The sequence below is a fragment of the Coregonus clupeaformis genome, unplaced genomic scaffold (genome assembly GCF_020615455.1).
Source record: "Coregonus clupeaformis isolate EN_2021a unplaced genomic scaffold, ASM2061545v1 scaf1703, whole genome shotgun sequence".
Taxonomy (NCBI): domain Eukaryota; kingdom Metazoa; phylum Chordata; class Actinopteri; order Salmoniformes; family Salmonidae; genus Coregonus; species Coregonus clupeaformis.
This window is the reverse complement of record NW_025535157.1, coordinates 1-21,835: the sequence shown is the minus strand read 5'-3', so window position 1 is coordinate 21,835 and position 21,835 is coordinate 1. Positions and strand designations below refer to the sequence as shown.

Here is a 21,835-nt window from a genome sequence, read left to right as displayed (position 1 = left end):
CTAGGCTACATACTGCAACTAGGCTACATCCTGCAACTAGGCTACATCCTGCAACTAGGCTACATCCTGCAACTAGGCTACATCCTGCAACTAGGCTACATCCTGCAACTAGGCTACATACTGCAACTAGGCTACATACTGCAACTAGGCTACATACTGCAACTAGGCTACATCCTGCAACTAGGCTACATACAGCAACTAGGCTACATACTGCAACTAGGCTACATACTGCAACTAGGCTACATACAGCAACTAGGCTACATACTGCAACTAGGCTACATACTGCAACTAGGCTACATACTGCAACTAGGCTACATACTGCAACTAGGCTACATCCTGCAACTAGGCTACATACTGCAACTAGGCTACATACTGCAACTAGGCTACATACTGCAACTAGGCTACATACTGTAACTAGGCCATCTAGTCAGCCTGTCAGGCAGCACTACATTGAAAAGTTATTTAGTCAGCCTGTCAGGCAGCACTACATTGAGAAGTAATTTAGTCAGCCTGTCAGGCAGCACTACATTGAGAAGTTGTCCAGTCAGCCTGTCAGGCAGCACTACATTGAGAAGTAATTTAGTCAGCCTGTCAGGCAGCACTACATTGAGAAGTAATTTAGTCAGCCTCTCAGGCAGCACTAAATTGAGAAGTCATCCAGTCAGCCTGTCAGGCAGCACTACATTGAGAAGTCATCCAGTCAGCCTGTCAGGCAGCACTCCATTGAGAAGTCTTCTCAGGCAGAACTATCAACAGATCCCAACTCATTCCTACTTGTCTTCAGGGCAAAGGCACAGGATACTTGGCGGATTTGACCTTTGATCTCTGTGTGAGGCGGCATGCCTTGCCTGTGTCGAGGAAGGTAGTTGTTCAACATGGTGCGCCCGATGTCCATGGTGTTGGCCCCCTCACTCACGATGACACAGTCGTGGGGCAGCAGCTGGGAGATGTGGTGGAACACTTGGTAGTAGTTCATGGGTGTTGTCGACTGTAGAGCTAACGCCTGGAGAGAGAAACACAATCAAATCAGGGGTGGTAGGTACCCAAACAGCAAAGTTGTTGGACCTGACCGGACGGGATCATACATGCCTATGACAAGACTCAGAATACATCTGTACCATAATGTCTTCTACCTGTTGGATTTAAGAGCAATACTACATCTGTACCATAATGTATTCTACCTGTTGGATTTAAGTGCAATACTACATCTGTACCATAATGTATTCTACCTGTTGGATTTAAGTGCAATACTACATCTGTACCATAATGTATTCTACCTGTTGGATTTAAGTGCAATACTACATCTGTACCATAATGTATTCTACCTGTTGGATTTAAGTGCAATACTACATCTGTACCATAATGTATTCTACCTGTTGGATTTAAGTCAAGTTATTTCACAGATAACAAAGAGTCAGTAATACAGACACAAAGGCAGAATCTAACTTGCTTAGGTCACAGGTCACAGACGGACACACCAACACACCTTTGTCACCTTTGTCATAGCAACCATCTTCTCTTTCAACGTGGTCCACAATTCTGTATCAGCTGGATACCTCCAGCCATCTTTGTGAACGTACTCCAGGAGCTGAACGTAAAGATGAGGAGTAGAAACTAAACAAACTGAATCAAGTACAGATGTAGGATCTTAATTTGATCACCTTGTTGCAGGAGAACTTTCCTGCAATGCAGGACATTTAAAACGTGTAGTGTATTTGAGGTTTAAAAAGGCTTCTGAAGTTTGTACTCTTAGAAATGTCAGACATCATTTTCCCTATCAACCCTTACATAAATGTCCATTAATTATAATCCATATAATAACTCACATTGCTGTGCTGCAGGACAATCAATGCTTGTTTCTTAAAAAAAGAATATGCAGATATAGGGCAGATATTAGATGCCTGTGTTGTGTTATCTGCTTGACAATAGCACTGATTTCCCCCAGGACTGAGTTGTGTTACCTGCTTGACAATAGTATTGATGTCCCCCAGGACTGAGTTGTGTTACCTGCTTGACAATAGCATTGATGTCCCCCAGGACTGAGTTGTGTTACAGGCTTGACAATAGTATTGATGTCCCCAGGACTGTGTTGTGTTACCTGCTTGACAATAGCACTGATTTCCCCCAGGACTGAGTTTTGTTACCTGCTTGACAATAGTATTGATGTCCCCCAGGACTGAGTTGTGTTACCTGCTTGACAATAGCATTGATGTCCCCCAGGACTGAGTTGTGTTACCTGCTTGACAATAGTATTGATGTCCCCAGGACTGAGTTGTGTTACCTGCTTGACAATAGTATTGATGTCCCCCAGGACTGAGTTGTGTTACCTGCTTGACAATAGTATTGATGTCCCCCAAGACTGAGTTGTGTTACTTGCTTGACAATAGTATTGATGTCCCCCAGGACTGAGTTGTGTTACCTGCTTGACAATAGTATTGATGTCCCCCAGGACTGTGTTGTGTTACCTGCTTGACAATAGTATTGATGTCCCCCAGGACTGAGTTGTGTTACCTGCTTGACAATAGTATTGATGTCCCCCAGGACTGTGTTGTGTTACCTGCTTGACAATAGTATTGATGTCCCCCAGGACTGAGTTGTGTTACCTGCTTGACAATAGTATTGATGTCCCCCAGGACTGTGTTGTGTTACCTGCTTGACAATAGTATTGATGTCCCCCAGGAGAGCAGCAGCAGGTTGCACGTTGTTCCCCATCTCCTCAGCACACAGATCAACCTTGACATTGACCTTGACATAAATAACGTATGTGGAACGTTACTACAACATACTAGCAACGACACGACAGGAAGAGCGCCGTGCGTGACACATGTAACAGCAGCTGGAGGAGTGGCCAAACCTCAAGCTAAACACAACAGAAATAACCAGGCACCCCCACATAATGCTAAGGCTGACACACACACGTTCCCTTTTATAAACCGGGTGACTCGAGCCCTGAATGCTGATTGGCTGAAAGCTGTGGTATATCTGACCGCATAACATGGGTCACGTTGAGGGAGGAGGTCAGAGACCTGGCCGTGTGGTGCCAGGATAACAACCTCTCCCTCAACGTGACCAAGACAAAGGAGATGATTGTGGACTACAGGAAAAAAAAAAGAGGACTGAGCACGCCCCCATTCTCATCGACGGGGCTGTAGTGGAACAGGTTGAGAGCTTCAAGTTCCTTGGGGTCCACATCACCAACGAACTATCATGGTCCAAACACACCAAGACAGTCGTGAAGAGGGCACGACAAAGCCTATTCCCCCTCAGGAGATTGAAAAGATTTGGCATGGGTCCTCAGATCCTCAAAAAATTATACAGCTGCACCACCGAGAGCATCCTGACTGGTTGCATCACCGCCTGGTATGGCAACTGCTTGGCCTCCGACCGCAAGGCACTACAGAGGGTAGTGCGTACGGCCCAGTACATCACTGGGGCCAAGTTTCCTGCCATCCAGGACCTCTATACCAGGCGGTGTCAGAGGAAGGCCCTCAGAATTGTCAAAGACTCCAGCCACCCTAGTCATAGACTGTTCTCTCTGCTACCGCACGGCAAGCGGTACCGGAGTGCCAAGTCTAGGTCCAAAAGACTTCTCAACAGCTTCTACCCCCAAGCCTTAAGACTCCTGAACAGCTAATCATGGCTACCCGGACTATTTGCACTGCCCCCCCACCCCATCCTTTTACGCTGCTGCTACTCTGTTAATTATTTATGCATAGTCACTTTAACTCTACCCACATGTACATATTACTTCAACTACCTCAACTAGCCGGTGCCCCCGCACATTGACTCTGCACCGGTACCCCCCTGTATATATAGCCTCCCTACTGTTCTTTTATTTTACTTCTGCTCTTTTTTTCTCAACACTTTTTTTGTTGTTGTTTTATTTTTACTTTTTTGTTAAAAATACATGCACTGTTGGTTAAGGGCTGTAAGTAAGCATTTCACTGTAATGTCTGCACCTGTTGTATTTCGGCGCATGTGGCCAATAAAATTTGATTTGATTTGATTTGAAATGTATTTTGACTGTTCGAATTACGTTGGTAACCAGTTTATAATAGCAATAAGGCACCTCTGGGGTTTGTGGTATATGGCCAATATACCACTGCTAAGGGCTGTATCGAGGCACTCCGCGTTACATCGTGCTTAAGAACAGCCCCTAGACGTGGTATATTGGCCATATACCACACCCCCTCGGGCCTTATTGCTTAAATATAGATGTACTGTACAGAACTAAGACAGCCATGACATTATTTGGAGAGACCACAAAGACTTACAAATACTTATAGAGAAGCTATCTAATTGATAGACTAAATCCAATAGACTGAGTCAAATACCTTTATACCTGGTTACAATGAACTGTAGTTCACTATGAAATGACCTGTGACTAGGGTTGCAAAATTACAGTTACTTTCCCAAAATTCCCAGAAATCCCTGTTGGAAGATTCCAGAAATCAGAACGGAATAAGCAGAAAATCTGGAATCCGAAAAAAAGAAGGAAAAAAAAGAAACCCTACTGGTGACCTTTGACCTAGCTGGATGACCTTTACTTGGGGGTCAAACCTGGGGGGAAGGCCAAAGTGCAGGATCCAGTTGAGTCTGGCACCAAGTAGGCACCACAACATCAGACTGGAGCAGAGCTCTGCAGTCCCCACCAAGACCATAGAACCAGGAGGATAGGAAGAGAGGAGGAGGAGGAGGAAGAGAGGAGGAGGAGGATAGGAAGAGAGGAGGAGGAGGAAGAGAGGAGGAGGAGGATAGGAAGAGAGGAGGAGGAGAGCAGGGACAAAACAAAATGTAATGAAAAGAGGCTAGTTATAGGAGTAGTGTAGTTGTTTGATTGACACCAGTTTACATTGACATGACCTGGCCAGGAGAGACTAGTTATAGATAGGGATTTCAGGAGTTTCCTGGTCCGTTCAAATGGTCAGGGAAATTCTTGGTCCTACTAATACAGTCAATGGTCTGTACATGAATATGATGCCAGCTGAGAGAAGGAGAGGCTGACCTGGAGCGGGCAGCAGCAACACAGTTGGGGTGATTGTCAGGCAGCACCCCTTTACCCATGGGGGTGGGCAGGAAGGGCAGGTCACACCCCTCCACCAGCTCCCTCAGAGCACCCTCTGCTCTTCCATGGGCTGCACCTGCAGAGGGACACAGACAGAGGGCACTGCCACATGGATTTCAACAGACTGGCCTTCACAACTGGGATGCATTCAGCTGAGCAAAACGTTGTGCAACGTTCAGATAGAAATATAGCATGTAGAACGAACGTGCCTCTCGGACAGGTAGAATGAGAAATCATGTCAACAACATTTGTCGACTGAACGTGGCCCAGTTTTCAACTGAACCGTGGTACAGTGCTATATGTGTTACAGTGCGTCTCAGCTGGCTGTTGATCTCTCCTGGACAGACGCACGTAACATAACTGGAAGTAGCGTCTGTCAACAGACTGGGATGTGACAACTTTGTTCCGGTACGCTGATTTTTCACCACTAATCATTTGGACAAATCCCGATTTCGCAGGTGCTCGCATCTTTTCAATTTCAGAACGGGAGGGGACATTTGGCCCATAAACTTGCCTGAAACTTGCAGAGAGTTTCCGTTTAGGGGGGTGGAGACTTCGCAAGTGGCGTTAGTATCTTTCTCTTAACATCTCCCCAGACCTTAACCAAGTATCTGACGCAATTATGCAAGATTTTAGTTCTGTTTCCCCCAGATTATCTGGCTATTAAAAAAGCAATGCCTACCTTTGCCAATGATGAGTAAAGGCCGTTTGGCTCCTTTCAGGACCGCCAGTGCTTCTGTGATCGCCATATGGTCAGCCATACTCACAGGAGGAGGTGGACTACAGGGCACCTCTCTGACAAAGGTAATAATAAATAATAGGTCAAACATTAAACATGTTACCTAGCAACTTTATTGCATATGTAAATAAATCATGAAGGTCTATCGAGGTATATTGCTATTCTCTGATGAGAATATTTTGATATAGTGCTATATTTTCTAAGTAATTTAATTTCTGGTTCACTTCAGACGTTAAAAGGTATAACAAAATAAAATAAAAATGACTACGGTGATGTGAATTCAGAGGTATACATATTCAATATTCAGGTGATACCAAATGATATGAAGAGGACTACACAGAGGGAGTCAGAGTAGACTGTATACCTTCTCTACCACTGAGGAGATCATATCCAGACTGCTAGACCTAGCAGAGAACTTACTGTACAATCTGCATGCCTCCACCTGACAGAGAAAGAGGACCACAAATAACAAATGATTTCCTCTTTCAGCAATTAAACTGCTAGGGCCAGTTACCCAGACAGAGATTCTCTATTGAGTTTGCTTTTTAGGCCATGACTAGGCTTAATCTGTGTCCCGGGATACCATCCCCTAATGTTCAATAGTCAGAAATGTCATGGTTGAATCGGTACCTGTGGAAACTCTTGAAACGCCCCAGTGGTCTCTTGGTTTTGATCAGAGGAGCCTCCAATAACAATCACAGGCCTACAGAGAGAGAGGTATCACACAATGACATCAACTGACAAGCTGAGATAGTTTGGAGTCCTCAGATCATTTTTTTGCAGTGTGCGGATAGCATCCCTTCTTTTGAAAGGCCACTGAACATGAGTAGTAGGGTCTTCTGTTTGTGGAGTTCTAGCATACCAGCAGTTCATGTTAGCATTGGCCATTCCACCAAGTGAATGGATGAGTCCCGGTCCAGACACAACCAGACATGCACCTGGACTGGAGAGGAACAGACATACAGAGGGAAAGACAGGAAGACAGGCAGACAGACACACAAAGGGTCAGACAGACAGGCAGACATAATTAGCAATGCAAAAAATCTATAAAAACTGACCCTCACACACTACACGCTCCTGTAGTCTATGTAAGGGTAGTTAATATCACATGATTTGGGGAGAGCTGGTTTAGTAATAAAAAGGTGGCTTAGGGCTTGTTCATTGCGCATTCCCACATACTTGATTCCTGAGGCTTGAGCTGCCATAGCTACTTCAATGACTGGAACACCAACTATTCCAAACATATATTCTACATTCTGTAGAGAGATACATGTAGATACAGTATATTTACATTTTTTTAAACATTTTTAGTCATTTAGCAGACGCTCTTATCCAGAGCGACTTACAGTTAGTGAGTGCATACATTTTCATACTGAATTGTATATGAATTGTTACAATGTAGTTTAGATTTTCTTTGCATTGACACACACATTGGCATGCATCAACAAGGGTGTTAACACAGAGCTGCCAACTCTCACGCTTTCGCCGTGTGACACACGTTTTTGCCTGTTTTCACACGCACTCACGCCACACATCCAATTTCTCACGCAAAAAAAATCGGCCGAGACTCGTTCGTTCCTTTTTTCAAACTCCCCGACGGTAGATGGCGCTGATGAGCGCCAATGAACCATATGTGCTGCACCCCGAAGTTAGCGACAGAAGAAGAGATACCATTGCCGCGAAAGTCAACAGGAGAAGAAACGGTCACTACCTCAAGAAGTCTGATAAGAAGCTGAGCTGAGACTAGGTATGTAACAATGAAATGTCGTCCAATTGAATACTCACTCTCTTAAACTTTAAATCTTGAAATAAATTATTTGTTTGTGCGTGTGAACATGATTTAGTGTGGTGAATGTAAACTCAGCTGATTTCGAACAGGTAAGATGTATTCCAAATAATTTAACATAAATACAGGAAATGTGTGCAATAGAAGTAGGTATGTTTTTGTAACTGAGACTAGAGTTATTAAACCAACATGACCATTTTAATTGTTTAAGGTTTCAAAGATGTCCCGTAAGAGACCTTTGCCAGGACAAAAGCGAAACCTTTTATTTTATTTAAAGAACCAGCCAAGTGAGAAAAGACAGACAAACACACTGACAGAACAGCCAGAACGATTGATAGAAACGACAGGACAACAGACAGAGGAGCAACACAAAGGACAGAGAGAGCAGGAGACAGGACAGACTGACAAACAAGCAGAGGAGCAACAGACAGGACAGATTGACGCACATGCAGAGGAGCAACAGACAGGACAAATAGAACAACCAACAGGGCAGATGGAAGAAGACACAGAGGGACAGACAGAAGAGACCCCCCCAATCCAACAGCAGGGCCAGAAGATCTATTTTCTTATAACTGGATGGGATGACTAACTTACAAAGAATGCATGAATGATTAAAGCATAAAAGGTTTGTACTGTACTGATATGAATTGTTTCACATAACAAGCTGTGATTCATGTGAGGAACGTTAGGGGCTAGGATGAGATAAAACTTGTATTTCTTACAGATAAGACTTGTATTTCTTACAGATACGAACACTGCCTCTTTGTTGTCTGTGAACCGTTGTCTGTGAACCGTCCTTGAACGTAGGTACTTACAGTACAGTGGAACGGTGTCTATGGGCGCTGACTCTACAGGTTGTTATAACAACTTATGCCTGGCAACAGTGTGCAACAGTGGAGCGCCAAGGGGCTGGGACCAGCCGGTGTGCCAACGGATTGGCTGAGTAAGTCTAAACCACGCTCAGTCTCTACTCTGATTGGCCAGCAGGGAGCGGGAACTATCTCTGTCAGAGTATTTTAAGAAGAACTCATAACAATGGATCAGTTCTCTGTCTGCCCTGCGTGGTATTTCAGTGAGCCCGTATACGAACCTTCATACTTATCATACATACATTTTGCATATAATAAATTTAGCTTGGATTGAATATCTCTTGATTATGTTTTCTCTTATTCCAATACCAGATTTGAATTACGCTATGCAATCCGGTTTCCGAGCTGGTCATGGGTGCACTTCAGCCACGCTCAAGGTCCTAAACGATATTATAACCGCGATCGATAATAGACAGTACTGTGCAGCCGTTTTCATTGACCTGGCCAAGGCTTTCGACTCTGTCAACCACCGCATTCTTATTGGCGGACTAAATAGCCTTGGTTTCTCAAACGACTGCCTCGCCTGGTTCACCAACTACTTCTCTGATAGAGTTCAATGTGTCAAATCGGAGGGCATGTTGTCTGGACCTATGGCAGTCTCTATGGGGGTGCCACAGGGTTCAATTCTTGGGCCGACTCTTTTCTCTGTGTATATCAATGACGTCGCTCTTGCTGCTGGTGACTCTCAGATCCACCTCTACGCAGGCGACACCATTTTGTATACATCTGGCCCTTCATTGGACACTGTGTTAACAAACCTCCAAACGAGCTTCAATGCCATACAACACTCCTTCAGTAGCCTCCAACTGCTCTTAAACACTAGTAAAACTAAATGCATGCTCTTCAACCGAACGCTGCTTGCACCCGCCCACCCGACTAGAATCACTACTCTCGACGGGTCTGACCTAGAGTATGTGGACAACTACAAATATCTAGGTGTCTGGTTAGACTATAAACTCTCCTTCCAGACTCACATTAAGAATCTCCAATCCAAAGTTAAATCTAGAATCGGTTTCCTATTTCGCAACAAAGCCTCCTTCACTCATGCTGCCAAACATGCCCTCGTAAAACTGACTATCCTACCGATCCTTGACTTCGGCGATGTCATTTACAAAATAGCCTCCAACACTCTACTCAGCAAATTGGATGTAGTCTATCACAGTGCCATCCGTTTTGTCTCCAAAGCCCCATATACTACCCACCACTGTGACCTGTACGCTCTTGTTGGCTGGTCCTCACTACATATTCGTCGCCAAACCCACTGGCTCCAGGCCTTATCTCCCCGCCTTATCTTAGCTCATTGGTCACCATAGCAACACCCACCCGTAGTATGCGCTCCAGCAGGTATATCTCACTGGTCATCCCCAAAGCCAACACCTCCTTTGGCCGCCATTCCTTCCAGTTCTCTGCTGCCAATGACTGGAACAAATTGCAAAAATCTCTGAAGCTGGAGACACTTATCTCCCTCACTAACTTTAAGCATCCGTTGTCAGAGCGCCTTACCGATCACTGCACCTGTGCACAGCCCATCTGAAATTAGCCCGCCCAACTACCTCATCCCTATATTGTTATTTATTTTGCTAATTTGTACCCCAGTATCTCTATTTGCACATCATCTCTTGCACATCTATCATTCCAGTGTTAATACTAATTGTAATTATTTTGCACTATAGCCTATTTATTGCCTTACCTCCATAACTTGCTACATTTGCACACACTGTATATATATTTATTTCTGTTGTATTTTTGACTTTGTTTTGTTTTACCCCATATGTAACTCTGTGTTGTTGTTTTTACCGCACTGATTGGCTTTATCTTGGCCAGGTCGCAGTTGTAAATGAGAACTTGTTCTCAACTGGCTTACCTGGTTAAATAAAGGTGAAATAAAAATAAAAAATAAAAATAAATACGCAATTTCTAACAAATACAGGAAATGTGTGCAATAGAAGTAGGTATGTTTTTGTAACTGAGAGTAGAGTTATTAAACCAACATGACCATTTTAATTGTTTAAGGTTTCAAAGATGTCCCGTAAGAGACCTTTGCCAGGACAAAAGCGAAACCTTTTATTTTATTTAAAGAACCAGCCAAGTGAGAAAAGACAGACAAACACACTGACAGAACAGCCAGAACGATTGATAGAAACGACAGGACAACAGACAGAGGAGCAACAGACAGGACAGATTGACGCACATGCAGAGGAGCAACAGACAGGACAAATAGAACAACCAACAGGGCAGATGGAAGAAGACACAGAGGGACAGAAAGAAGAGACCCCCCCAATCCAACAGCATGGCCAGAAGAGTCGTGCTCTGGCTGGAGCAGCAACATATAGATCCATTTTCAAAAATGAGTGGACCTCTTCATGGCCATTTATTACCAGAGGGAGCCTCAACACGCACTACTGGTGTGCAGTCTGCCGTATTGAAAACTCATGTTGCCACCAGGGTGTGACAGATGTAGTGCGCCATATAAAAAGCAAAAGGCCACCAAGATAAGCAACGAGCTCTCCTGTCCACAGCCACAATATCCCAATATGCAATGGCCGTTCCATCTGTTGGGGGTATGTCTGCACAAGAGGTTAAGGTATGATATGTGTAATGATTCTGTCAAGGTTCAGTCAAGAGTTTTGTGTTCTAGTTGATCACGGTAAAGTCATGGTTGATAGTTTTGACTAATTTGTGGTTTGTATTTCAGTGTAGTACAGTCCAGTTTTCTTAATTTGAGATCTTAGTTGCTGAATGTGTTTTTTACCTGTGCCCTATTATCGCAGGCGTCTATTTTAAATAAACTATGGTCTTTTGGGAGGATTAATCATTTTTAATTTCTTACAGACAAGAAGGGCTGAGGTCAAAATGACAGCTGGGTTGGTACTTCACAACGTCCCCCTAGCCTTTGCGGACCACCTGGGGCCTCTCCTAAAATAATGTTTCGGAGATTCGAAGACAGCGCAGGAGTACAGGTGTGCCAGGACTAAGTCATCCTGCATTACCAATGAAGCACTCGCACCATATTTCACACAGGAGCTTGTGAAGGAGATGAAAAAAGCCCCGTATACCCTTGTTACGGATGGGTCGAATGACACTGGTATTTCACAAACTATTTGAGATTTTTCTCATCTGCAAAACATGTGCTTTGTGTATTTTTAAACATCTAATAACATGAACATCTGTATGATTCTAACTTGTCATTATAGGAGTGGAAAAGATGAACCCGCTTACTGTCCGGGTCTTCATGGGCAGCAAAGTTGTCCACCAGTTCTTAAATATGTGCACAACAAGTGGGAGGAGATGTGGGCCAGCAAGTGAGATCTTCACCAAAATGAACTCCACCATAGAGGAGCATGGCATCCCTTGGGAGAACTGCATTGGTCTCTCAGTTTACAATGCAGCTGTGAACATTGGACCACGTAATCCCATTGCCTCTAGGGTGCTCCAGAAGCATCCCAACACCTATATTCATGGTTGTCCTTGTCATGTGGCACATAACACCGCCAAAGCTGCAGGAGTGGGATTTTTTAAAGATTTTTTAAAGTGAGTTAAGGCCTGATTTATCTTTACATGTAACTTTTTATTTGTATCCTAATTACGTGCATTGACTGAATGCGTTACGATTGATTTATGCATTGCAGGTGTCCGGTTTTGATTTGGAGGATATGGTAGTGGACATCGGTTACTGGTTCAAGGGTAGCACAAATCGGAAAGGATACCTGTCAGGTATGCATGTTTGATACTATTAAGTGTAATACTGAAATGCTGAGCTGTAGAAAATATATGATATGGATTTAATGTCTAAAACAGAGTTTTGTGAGCTCCATGAAGCGGAGTACATGGAGGTCCTCCTGCATATCTCGGTCCGTTGGCTAAGCCTTGAACGTTGTGTGACCAGGATCCTGAGGCTGTATGAACCTCTGGCCAGCTACTACAAATCTGCTAGTATGGTCATCAATTTTCAATTTCATTATGCAGCAACTACATGGATTGTTAGTCACATACTTGTATTAATGACAACCTCTTGTTTTGTGTTATTTATTGATTGATTCAAGATGAAAATCAGGCCAGGTTCAAGAGACTTGTGCAGACATTCACTGTCCCCATGACAGAAGTGTACCTGCTGTTCTTCCAAGCCACCGTACCAACTTTCACTTCTTTCAACTTGCTGCTTCAGAGAGAGCAGTCATCAATATTTTTGTTACATGATGAGGTGGGATTGGATTTTGCAGTTTTTTTCCATTCTGTGTTTCTTGCTGATATCTGCAGGGGTCCTCTAAAACAGGTTTCACCTACTATTTTTGTAAATGTCTGTTATAGATGGTGAAATTCGTACGCAAGCTATGTTCCAAGTTTATGGTTCCAGCAGCTCTGCAGTGCCATGAGGAGCCTTGTGAAATTGCCTTTGAAGAAAAGGCAAACCATTTACCAGGTTAGTATTTGACTATTATTATGATCAAACACTGTGATATGTGATATTTAGCCTTGTACATTATACCGATATGCTGTATTGGGTTCACAACCAGGGCTAAAATTAACAGATTACTCGACGAGGGTGACATCACACCACAGCAGGTGGATTCATTCCATGAAGCTGTGTTGTGTTTCCTGACAAGTGCTGTGGACTATGCACTTAAGAAGCTGCCACTGGAAGAGCCACTGATCAAGCACGCACAATTTGTAGATGTACGGCAGAGGGCTGAAAGTGACATCGAAGATGTCCTGTACTTTGTTGAAAGGTTCGTTTTTTTTCTCTAATTATTGTCTTTCATCTTAGCTAAAATACCCTGTGTTTTATGATGAGGTGTGTTCACTCCTAAACTGCACATGAGATATTCTTATGTGGCTTCTCCTCAAAGATGTGTATGAACTGCTGCTGGTTGATGACTATATACCTAAAACGTAACAACTTGTAACTCTACTTTCATAAATAGGTTTCCCCATCTCCTCCCATACCATTGGCCAGAGGAGCATGACCTTCTGGGTGAGGAGTTTCTAAATTATCAGACCATGCCAATGATATCCCTGCAGGACTAAACTGAAATGGAAAGCTTCTGGGCTGAAATGGCAACCCGGAAGCATAATGTAATTTTTTTTCCTTTTTTGTCTTTTCTTTTGGCAGGTGTGGCTTGGCTACATCTGTTGCTTAAAATTGTTGCATGCATATATGTGTCATGCATGTTTCAAATTATGCATGTTTTTATCTGAACTTTGTTAATGGATCAACCTACAGTATATTCACAGTATTAATCAATAAAAAATCAAGGTATGTTTTTCCATTGTGTTTTGGTGCATTTTCCATAGGTGACAGGAGCCAAAGAATTCGAGAGGCTTGCTGCCGTCGCCAAGCTTGTCCTGGTGTTGCCCCATGCAAACGCAGATGCTGAGAGGGTGTTTTCAGTTGTGGGACTGAACAAAACCAAGAGAAGAAACAGCCTAGCATTGGATGGCACCCTGTCCTCAATAATGACCATAAAGATGGCCAATCTGGAGCCCTGCTTCAAATGGGAGCCCCCCTCCGATATCATCAAGGCCTCCAAGAAGGCCACAGGCCAGTATAACCATGCCGACAGATCATAGACAAGAGGCCCATTTGAGATGAGCCAGGTCTGCGCAGAATCGATTACCAGCGATCACCGCCCAATGCATGCTGGTTAGATTTGTGTCCGACTTGATCCCGACTTTCTCTGACGTCATGCACACGCGGGCAACGATAACCTCATGAGATCAAGGCAGCCGCAGTTCTGAGATGCAGGCAGTGCAATTGCTTTTCACCGACTGCAGGACCCAGGCGGACCCAGGACAAAAACTCACTATGTTAACATATGCTATTCCACATAAACATCTAAATGTTTTTCTACAACAATATTAATAGTTAGCTATACCAGTGCAATGACCTATGGCACACTTTCACAACTCGTAGTGCTACATTCTCACTGCCAAGGACATGATCAGCGACTAATATATTCTTAGCAACACGGTTACACAGTATAACACTGTTTTATATAAATTGCACACACTTCACCTGAGCTTTTAGTGCCTCTGCAATGAGCTGAGCCCCAGTCACATCTTCCATTATTATTGTCGAGAAATCTGTTCAAAGTGCAAACGCGGTTAGCAATGCTTTCTTGGACTTGTTGTTCAGTAGCTTATAAATCGTGTTTAGATCTCTTGCAAATCATTAGTTTTTGTCTGCTTTCCAGCATGCATTACATGAGTAGCTTTTTCTTCTTCAGTGGGGTTTATAGACAGTTGGCATCCAACGTTATGGTGCATTACTGCCCCCTACTGTACAGAAGTGTGGACATGAGCCGTGCAATAGCAGTCATGAATATTTAATAAACTAGTAGCATTTTTCTTTTTTTATTGCAAGAAATACATAATAAGCCCCTCATTATGTGTTTATAACTGCACTTAACTTAACACTTAACTCAATTAAGTCATTATGAGTGTATGACAGTATGAAAAAAATTAAAAATTATGCACTCACTAACTGTAAGTCGCTCTGGATAAGAGCTTCTGCTAAATGACTAAAATGTAAAATGTAAATGACTTGAGTGTATGCATTATAGATATAGGCTTTTTTTTATTTTTGTCATTTAGCAGACGCTCTTATCCAGAGCGACTTACAGTTAGTGAATAAATATATATATGTATATTTTTTTTTTACTGGCCCCCCGTGGGAAACGAACCCACTCCCCTGGCGTTGCAAACGCCATGCTCTATCAACTGAGCTACATCCCTGCCGGCCATTCCCTCCCCTACCCTGGACGATGCTGGGCCAATTGTGCGCCGCCCATGAGTCTCCCGGTCGCGCCGGCTGCGACAGAGCCTGGATTCATAGAAAGTGTTACAAATGTTCTCCTGTCATCTTATAGGAGATCCATTCATGGATTTAGTTATGGCTTGAGAATGTGACTGGTCTACGGAGTTCTCCTTTATGTCTGTCTTTGTATGTGACAACAACTTTTCTGTATTATGTGTATTTCCACAATCAATAATCATAAACGGTACTTCACTATGAATACTTTTGACTATGTGATTTGAAGTACTTTACCGTTATCTTGCACATACATGAAGACTACTATAGACAGAAATCAATGCAGTAATGTTTTATTAAATAAAGGCTCTGATTAAAATATAATATTAATAAAATCAGGCATTTGGCTAATTCTTCTTCCCAGAAGCTCCTCTGAATGGTTTGGAGATGGCTCTGGAGAGAGCGTGTAACACCCTGACTATGAGTGGGCGTTTACGGGACTGGGACTCCTGGGGAGCAGGGGCCGGTGTGGTTGTCAGGTCCTCCTTGGGAGGGGAAGTGGATGGAACCTCTGGAACCTCACACTCAGCATCTGTCATAAGAACATTTCATAATCAGAAAATGAATGTGTGTGTTTGTGTCTGTCCGTCTGCCTGCCTGTCCGTCTGCCTGCCTGTCCGTCTGCCTGCCTGCCTGTCTGTCTGTCTGCCTGCCCGTCCGTCTGCCTGTCCGTCTGTCTGCCTGCCTGTCTGCCTGCCTGCCTGTCCGTCTGCCTGCCTGTCCGTCTGCCTGCCTGTCTGTCTGTCTGTCTGTCTGTCTGTCTGTCTGTCTGTCTGTCTGTCTGTCTGTCTGCCTGTCCGTCTGCCTGCCTGCCTGCCTGTCTGTCTGTCTGCCTGCCTGTCCGTCTGCCTGTCTGTCCGTCGGTCTGCCTGTATCTGTTGTCACTGTTTTAACAAGCTTGTCATAGGGTGATACATCAATATGACATTATCGATGCTTATCACTTACCCTGTGAAATATGAGTCTCTCTGAGACGTTTGGTAGGCAGTGCATCCTGTTTAGGGTGGCTCTTCGGTTCCCCTTTTGTCTTGAACAGCTGTTGACAAAACACATCAGGACAACTGAGCCTGTGTAAAATACAGAGTGTGCATCCCAAAATGCACCCTATTCGCTACGTAAGGCACTACTTTTGAAAAGGGCCCATAGAGCGCTGGTAAAAAGTAGTGCACTATATAGGGAATAGGGTGCCATTTGGGACATAGCCATTGACTCTCTCCCATGTGTATTAGGATTGCATTACAGCGTCCTCACTCAACCTCCTAAAGACAATGACAACAGTTTTGTTCTAATGCTGAGAGACAATAGGGGTGTAGTGAATCTGTAGGGTAAATTTCAGCCCTGCCTTACAGATGTAATCTCAAAACACAGAGCACCCTACCTTAATCATGATCTTTGGAAACTTATGCATTTTCGGTAGGAAACGCCACTTCCTGTTCTTCTTAGTCTCTTCCCCTCTGGCAGAGGGAAGGCGGGCCATGCCGTCAGCCTTTACATCAGCCGGGCTAAGGCTCCTGGCAGGGAATTCCTCAGTAGCATTAAGGTCAGCTACAACACCATGAGTGATGTCACTTGTGGCATTGCTGGTGTCTGAGTGAGAAGAGCACGCTAGTGTGACCGACCTGTGTACAATAACTGGGAGAAGAGGACGCAGCCATTGAAGTCAGTCACTGCATCCCAAATGGCATTCTCTTCACTTTATAGTGCACTACTTTTGACCAGGACCCATAGGGTCTGGCCATTTTGGACACAACCAGTGAATTTTACACCATAAAACGCAATGTATTGAGCATCATGTTACAATTAAGTCCTATGCAGATGAAAAGAGGTACTTTCACTTACCATCCTCCATTGTAGACTTGGACACATAAGTCAGGCTGTCCATCACCACGTCTGTCATCAACTTGATGACCTGATCCAAAACCATTTCAGCTGATGGTGGCAAAGGCCTTCCCATACACTGCCCCAGGAGTCTCCTAACAGAAGTCTGGGCAAAGTTGTAAATGAGCTCTGAGGCATCGTCCTTTGACAGCTTCCTCAGGGCTGGTTTAGGCAGCGCTGGTTGAGAGAGGCTTCTGTGGCCAACCATGGATTGAAGCTGACGGTTTATGGTTATCTCCTGAATGAGACCATGGACCTTTGCGATCAGGTTGCCAGATGCACCTTGAAGGGCTTCAACTGACAGGAGCCTATCCAGATGTTCTTCTGCTGAAGTCATCTCTGGGTCGTCCGTCTTCAATGTGTCCATTATAGTTTTCACTATGATATTGGTGTCAGATATGTTTATTTCTTGTTGGCTCACAAGCATTGACCGTGAACCTGTCTCGTCCATTGCGATAGAGGTATGGGATTCTGTCCTTGTGATCTCATCGGCAGCGCTCATGTCAGGCAACTGGTCAAGGCTCTCCAGTACAGAGTCTAACATGTTAGTGGCTATCAGACACTCCTCACTTGCAATCTGCCCAACAGATGAACTCTCAGAGTTGGCCACTCTACACTTGATCACATTTAGGATCAAGCTGAGCGTCTTCTTTGCAGTTTTGCTAAAGCCTTCTTGGCTGACTGCCACTGTTACGTCTTTTAGAGCCACAAGAGGTTTGCAACTTTCACTCAATCCACTGCCGTGGAGAGGAGAGGCTCTCTTCAAACTGTTGTTGCTCACAACTGACATACTCCTGGTGGGCAGAGTGACATCCTCACTGCATGTGTCAATTACATGGTGGTCTGTTGAAGAGCCACTCGAAGACAGAAGGGTTTTAGACCTTTTAGCCAAACAGACTTTTGACAAAGGCTTCTCACTTCTCACAGACGGAGGGCGGCTCCTGTCCTCAACAAGAGCAGTGTCAGCGGACTTAGAACGTCTGAGTGTCTCCACAGGGGTGGAGTCCAGCACATATTTGGCTGTGGTGACTGACACTGGTGGAAAAGAGAAAAAGATGTTCAGTCTATCCTTTACTCTGTGGTACATGGTTTGAGCAGCATCCAATAAGTTGTCAAAGACAACTCTGGGTTTGAGCTGGGACCCCAGCTTTTTCTCTTCTAGTGGGAAGGAGTCTGCGTCATCCACAGTGTACTGGGATACACTTTCAAGGTCTTGCATGATAATATTTACTATATCTTCGGCTGTAGAAACCGCATGGTGTGAGAAGGTGGTGCTAGGCATGCTCTGTAGCAAAGAATGGCTGGCTTTGCTAGCAGCTCTGAGAATGGTCTCATTCACAATGTGTTTGGCCTTAGCTCGGAACTCAGCACTGTGAAAGCTCTGGATAGAAATGTTAGAGGTTCTGCTGGCTGCACTAAGAGATCGCGTGAGTGTGGCAATCTCGGCTGACGTCACATCACTCGAAATGGTGAGGTCCTCCAATTTCGAAATTATCGAGTCCAACTTCTGGTTGAAGTCGAAGGATGAATTTGACGTGCTCTCCCCAACGGAAGCGGAGCAGTTTTCCTTTGAAGTGTCCACCCTCAGCACCGAGATCACCTGTTTGATTACCCCTTTAGTGCAGGTGTCGAGGGTGAGCTGGTAGGCTGAGGCTGAGGACTTAGAAGGGGTCTTACTGTCTGTCTTCTGTACAGGAGACACTGCCAAAGTGGCCTCAGTTACAGGAGATTCCTGCACAGTGGCCTCAGTTACAAGTAGTCCAGTTGCAGAAAGCTCGATTTGCACAGGAGTATTTTTTTCCCTCAGTGAGATGGTGGGAGGTGAACAGCTTCCTTAGTTTGTCCAGGGTTTTGGTATAAATCTTCTGGGAACCTGAACTCACTTCCACCCAGAACATTTTGCGACCTGATTTCGTACGCTTGGAGGCCTTATTGACCTCATATACCTCAAGCAGGTCGGAAATAATTCCACCAAAGAGATCAGAGGATGCCTCCTCAATATTCTCTGAGGAAACATGGACAGATAGGATTTCCGACAGTTTCCCACAAGTGTCGGTTTTATCCAGCGCAGCAGTATATGTCACAGCTGCATCCTGAATGACCTGAGTGATGCATTGCTCAGCTTTGACAATATACTCCTCCACTGGTTGACCATGGAGGATGTCAACTTTATCAGCAGGGAGCTCCTTCTGAATACTCACATTCTCCTCTGATGGGCATGGGTTGTTGAAGATAATGCTCTCAGTGACCATCTTAGAGGAGGCGAGAGATGAGTCGAGAAGCAGAGATCTGTATATTGTCGAGGTGGACATCTCTGGGTGCTTTATCACAGCAGCCACCTCCAAAATGGCCGACGGGCCCCGGAGGATGTCAGAGATATCCATGTCCTCAATGGTCTCTACCAGAGACGATAGTAGGTCTCTGGCTGCCAGGTTGGTAGGTCTCTGGTTCTCGAGCTCTGTTTTGATTGCTTGACAGGCAGTTACCAGAGCAACAACAGAGCGAGAACACAACTGCTTCAAGGTGGAGTCAGAAAAAGATGATGACAGATCTGTCATGGACATGGTGGAGAGTTGACTCTCAGAGACAAACGGGCTGAGTTTGACAGACACCTGTCTGACCAAGTCCCCAGCAAGAGCTCTCATATCTATTGCTCCACTAGCTGAGTTGTGGGAGCAGGCACTCTGTGGCCTTGACGGGTTCCTGTTATCCAAAAATCCTGTTATCCAAAAACCTCAAGTACAAGATCCACAACATCGGATGACACTTCTATCATTCTGTTGTCGGACAGAAATGTACTTGGATGAATGGTGCCTGCATTCACAGTCCAGTCGCAAATGGAGTTGTTGGACTGACTCTGGACTAGTGGAACTAGACAGGTTTCACTTGGACCTTGGCCAAAGAGCTCTGCCATTTTGAGCAGAACTGATCTTAAGACCTTCGACTTGGAAATGTTCAGCAGTGGGTCGTTGTTGGACAGTCTGGTGGATGGTCTGCTAGCCGATCTGTGAACCACTAGGCTTTGTATTTCTGCCGAAATGGCAGTTAGAAAATAGGTCAAGGGGCTGGTCGCTCTCCCCTCATTTCCTCCGTTGGTTTTAGCCTTGATGATGCTATCTATGATGATGACTATGACCTGTCCAGCCAGAGGACCCAAGATGGCCTCAAGCTCCCTCTCTAACTCAAGGGGAGACTTGTGGCCGAGCGCAATATGCTCTATGGCATGGGAATACATCTTAGAAGTCGCCATGCTTAGCATCTCTTGGGCAAACTGTTGACTTGCTGAGATACTTCCAGTCAGCAGAACTAGAGTTCCCTGACTGACACTTCGCATTAGCTCAGCCCATCTGGAGTTGAGAAGGTTTATAACCAACTCGACAATACCCATCATAAACTTGCCGTCCGTTGACATTTTGCTAGGTCTGTATTTCTCCTGTCTACTCCGTTTGGGCGGCGGTACGATGTCACCCTGCGACTGGCCGCTCTGGACCATGTCGAAGACAGAGTCCTCAGAGATGCCAAATACAGATCTCAGTGGTGCTGAGTGTGGTCTGTGTCTCATCTCTCTATCGCCACCCTCAGGTGAGGAGACATATCGCTCATTGTCCTCACTCAGCAAAGAGGTCAAACACCTGCAGAATGCACAATAGAAATTAATAATACATGGTAACAAAATAAAAAAATATGATCCAAGAATTTGGGACACAAACTCAACCTTGTTATTGTTATTCAAAGGAAGCATTGTGAACCATCTCAAACCACACTCAGTCCAAACATTAACATTTAGAGTAAACTTTTAGAGTGGTTGTGTAGTATCTAAGTAGTATTTCTCACTAAGTGGATCTGGAATGGATATTTGTACCTATAACAGGAAAGACCTGCAAAAAGAGGAGGGGATAGAGCTAGGTATCTGTGAGAGGAGGGGATAGGGCTAGGTACCTGTGAGAGGAGGGGATAGGGCTAGGTACCTGTGAGAGGAGAGGATAGGGCTAGGTACCTGTGAGAGGAGGGGATAGGGCTAGGTACCTGTGAGAGGCATGGATAGGGCTAGGTACCTGTGAGAGGAGGGGATAGGGGTAGGTACCTGTGAGAGGCATGGATAGGGCTAGGTACCTGTGAGAGGAGGGGATAGGGCTAGGTACCTGTGAGAGGAGGGGAAAGGCGTGGGAGTGCGTGTGCTGCAGGCGGTTCTGGCGCTGGTGCACCTGCTGGGTCCTCCACTACAGCTGAATCTGACGCTGCGGCCAAGAGAGGTCACCTCTCCTGCCTCATTACTTCCTGATCCAGAAGAGCTTGGCGAATCAGAGAGCTCTATCTGCATGGTGAGGTCAAGGGCGGGAACAACCACAGTGGATGTAGACTCCATCACCCATGCTACAATATCCATGCACTTGGCACTAAACTCATGTCTGCTCATCTGCAATGTTAAAAGACCATCCAGAGTTAGTTTGTTAAAGGGGCTGCACTGATATAAAACGTAGAACCATTTACTCAAGCTAGTCAATTAAAGCAGTGGTTCAGGATTAAAGGTCCTGCAGGATTTCCACAAATGAATGTTTGGTCCATTTTACCAACATTAACTACTTTAGAGGTGACTATAACTCACCCCGCACGCATATTCTCACTCAGCAGATTCCAATGGCTGAAAAGTAAATAAATGCAAGTACACAATGAACTACATGACATTACC

The 21,835-nt window shown here is 44.8% G+C and overlaps 3 protein-coding genes across 6 annotated transcripts; 1 reads left to right on the top strand and 2 right to left on the bottom strand.

Moving 5' to 3' along the window:
• Window positions 1–644: 644 nt before the first annotated feature.
• On the bottom strand, window positions 645–14,709 carry LOC121564123 (2-hydroxyacyl-CoA lyase 1-like). 3 transcript variants are annotated; one of them, XM_045218650.1, is made up of 10 exons: window positions 14,473–14,709; window positions 6,667–6,747; window positions 6,435–6,507; window positions 6,225–6,246; window positions 5,748–5,860; window positions 5,006–5,141; window positions 4,561–4,639; window positions 2,650–2,745; window positions 1,487–1,588; window positions 645–1,003 (listed from the first exon to the last, which is right to left on the bottom strand). In XM_045218650.1, exons 4-10 carry the CDS (start codon window positions 6,236–6,238, stop codon window positions 737–739), a joined length of 807 nt encoding a protein of 268 aa, XP_045074585.1. In that variant the 5' UTR covers window positions 6,239–6,246; window positions 6,435–6,507; window positions 6,667–6,747; window positions 14,473–14,709; the 3' UTR covers window positions 645–736. The 3 variants fall into 3 exon arrangements, with proteins under 3 accessions (XP_045074585.1, XP_045074586.1, XP_045074587.1); XM_045218651.1 differs by having other exon boundaries at window positions 6,169–6,246; window positions 14,473–14,708; XM_045218652.1 differs by lacking the exon at window positions 6,225–6,246 and having other exon boundaries at window positions 14,473–14,708.
• On the top strand, window positions 11,342–15,365 carry LOC121564124. The gene is made up of 8 exons (XM_045218647.1): window positions 11,342–11,544; window positions 11,654–11,979; window positions 12,089–12,173; window positions 12,258–12,392; window positions 12,503–12,660; window positions 12,768–12,879; window positions 12,989–13,022; window positions 15,326–15,365. The coding sequence occupies exons 1-8, from the start codon at window positions 11,496–11,498 to the stop codon at window positions 15,363–15,365; spliced, it is 939 nt and encodes a 312-aa protein (XP_045074582.1). The 5' UTR covers window positions 11,342–11,495.
• Window positions 15,366–15,544: 179 nt separating this feature from the next.
• Window positions 15,545–19,837, bottom strand: LOC123487407. Of its 2 annotated transcripts, none has more exons than XM_045218648.1 (4): window positions 17,107–19,837; window positions 16,646–16,899; window positions 16,216–16,303; window positions 15,545–15,799 (listed from the first exon to the last, which is right to left on the bottom strand). In XM_045218648.1, the coding sequence occupies exons 1-4, from the start codon at window positions 18,425–18,427 to the stop codon at window positions 15,615–15,617; spliced, it is 1,848 nt and encodes a 615-aa protein (XP_045074583.1). In that variant the 5' UTR covers window positions 18,428–19,837; the 3' UTR covers window positions 15,545–15,614. The 2 variants fall into 2 exon arrangements, with proteins under 2 accessions (XP_045074583.1, XP_045074584.1); XM_045218649.1 differs by having other exon boundaries at window positions 16,646–16,854; window positions 17,107–18,427.
• Window positions 19,838–21,835: the final 1,998 nt, after the last annotated feature.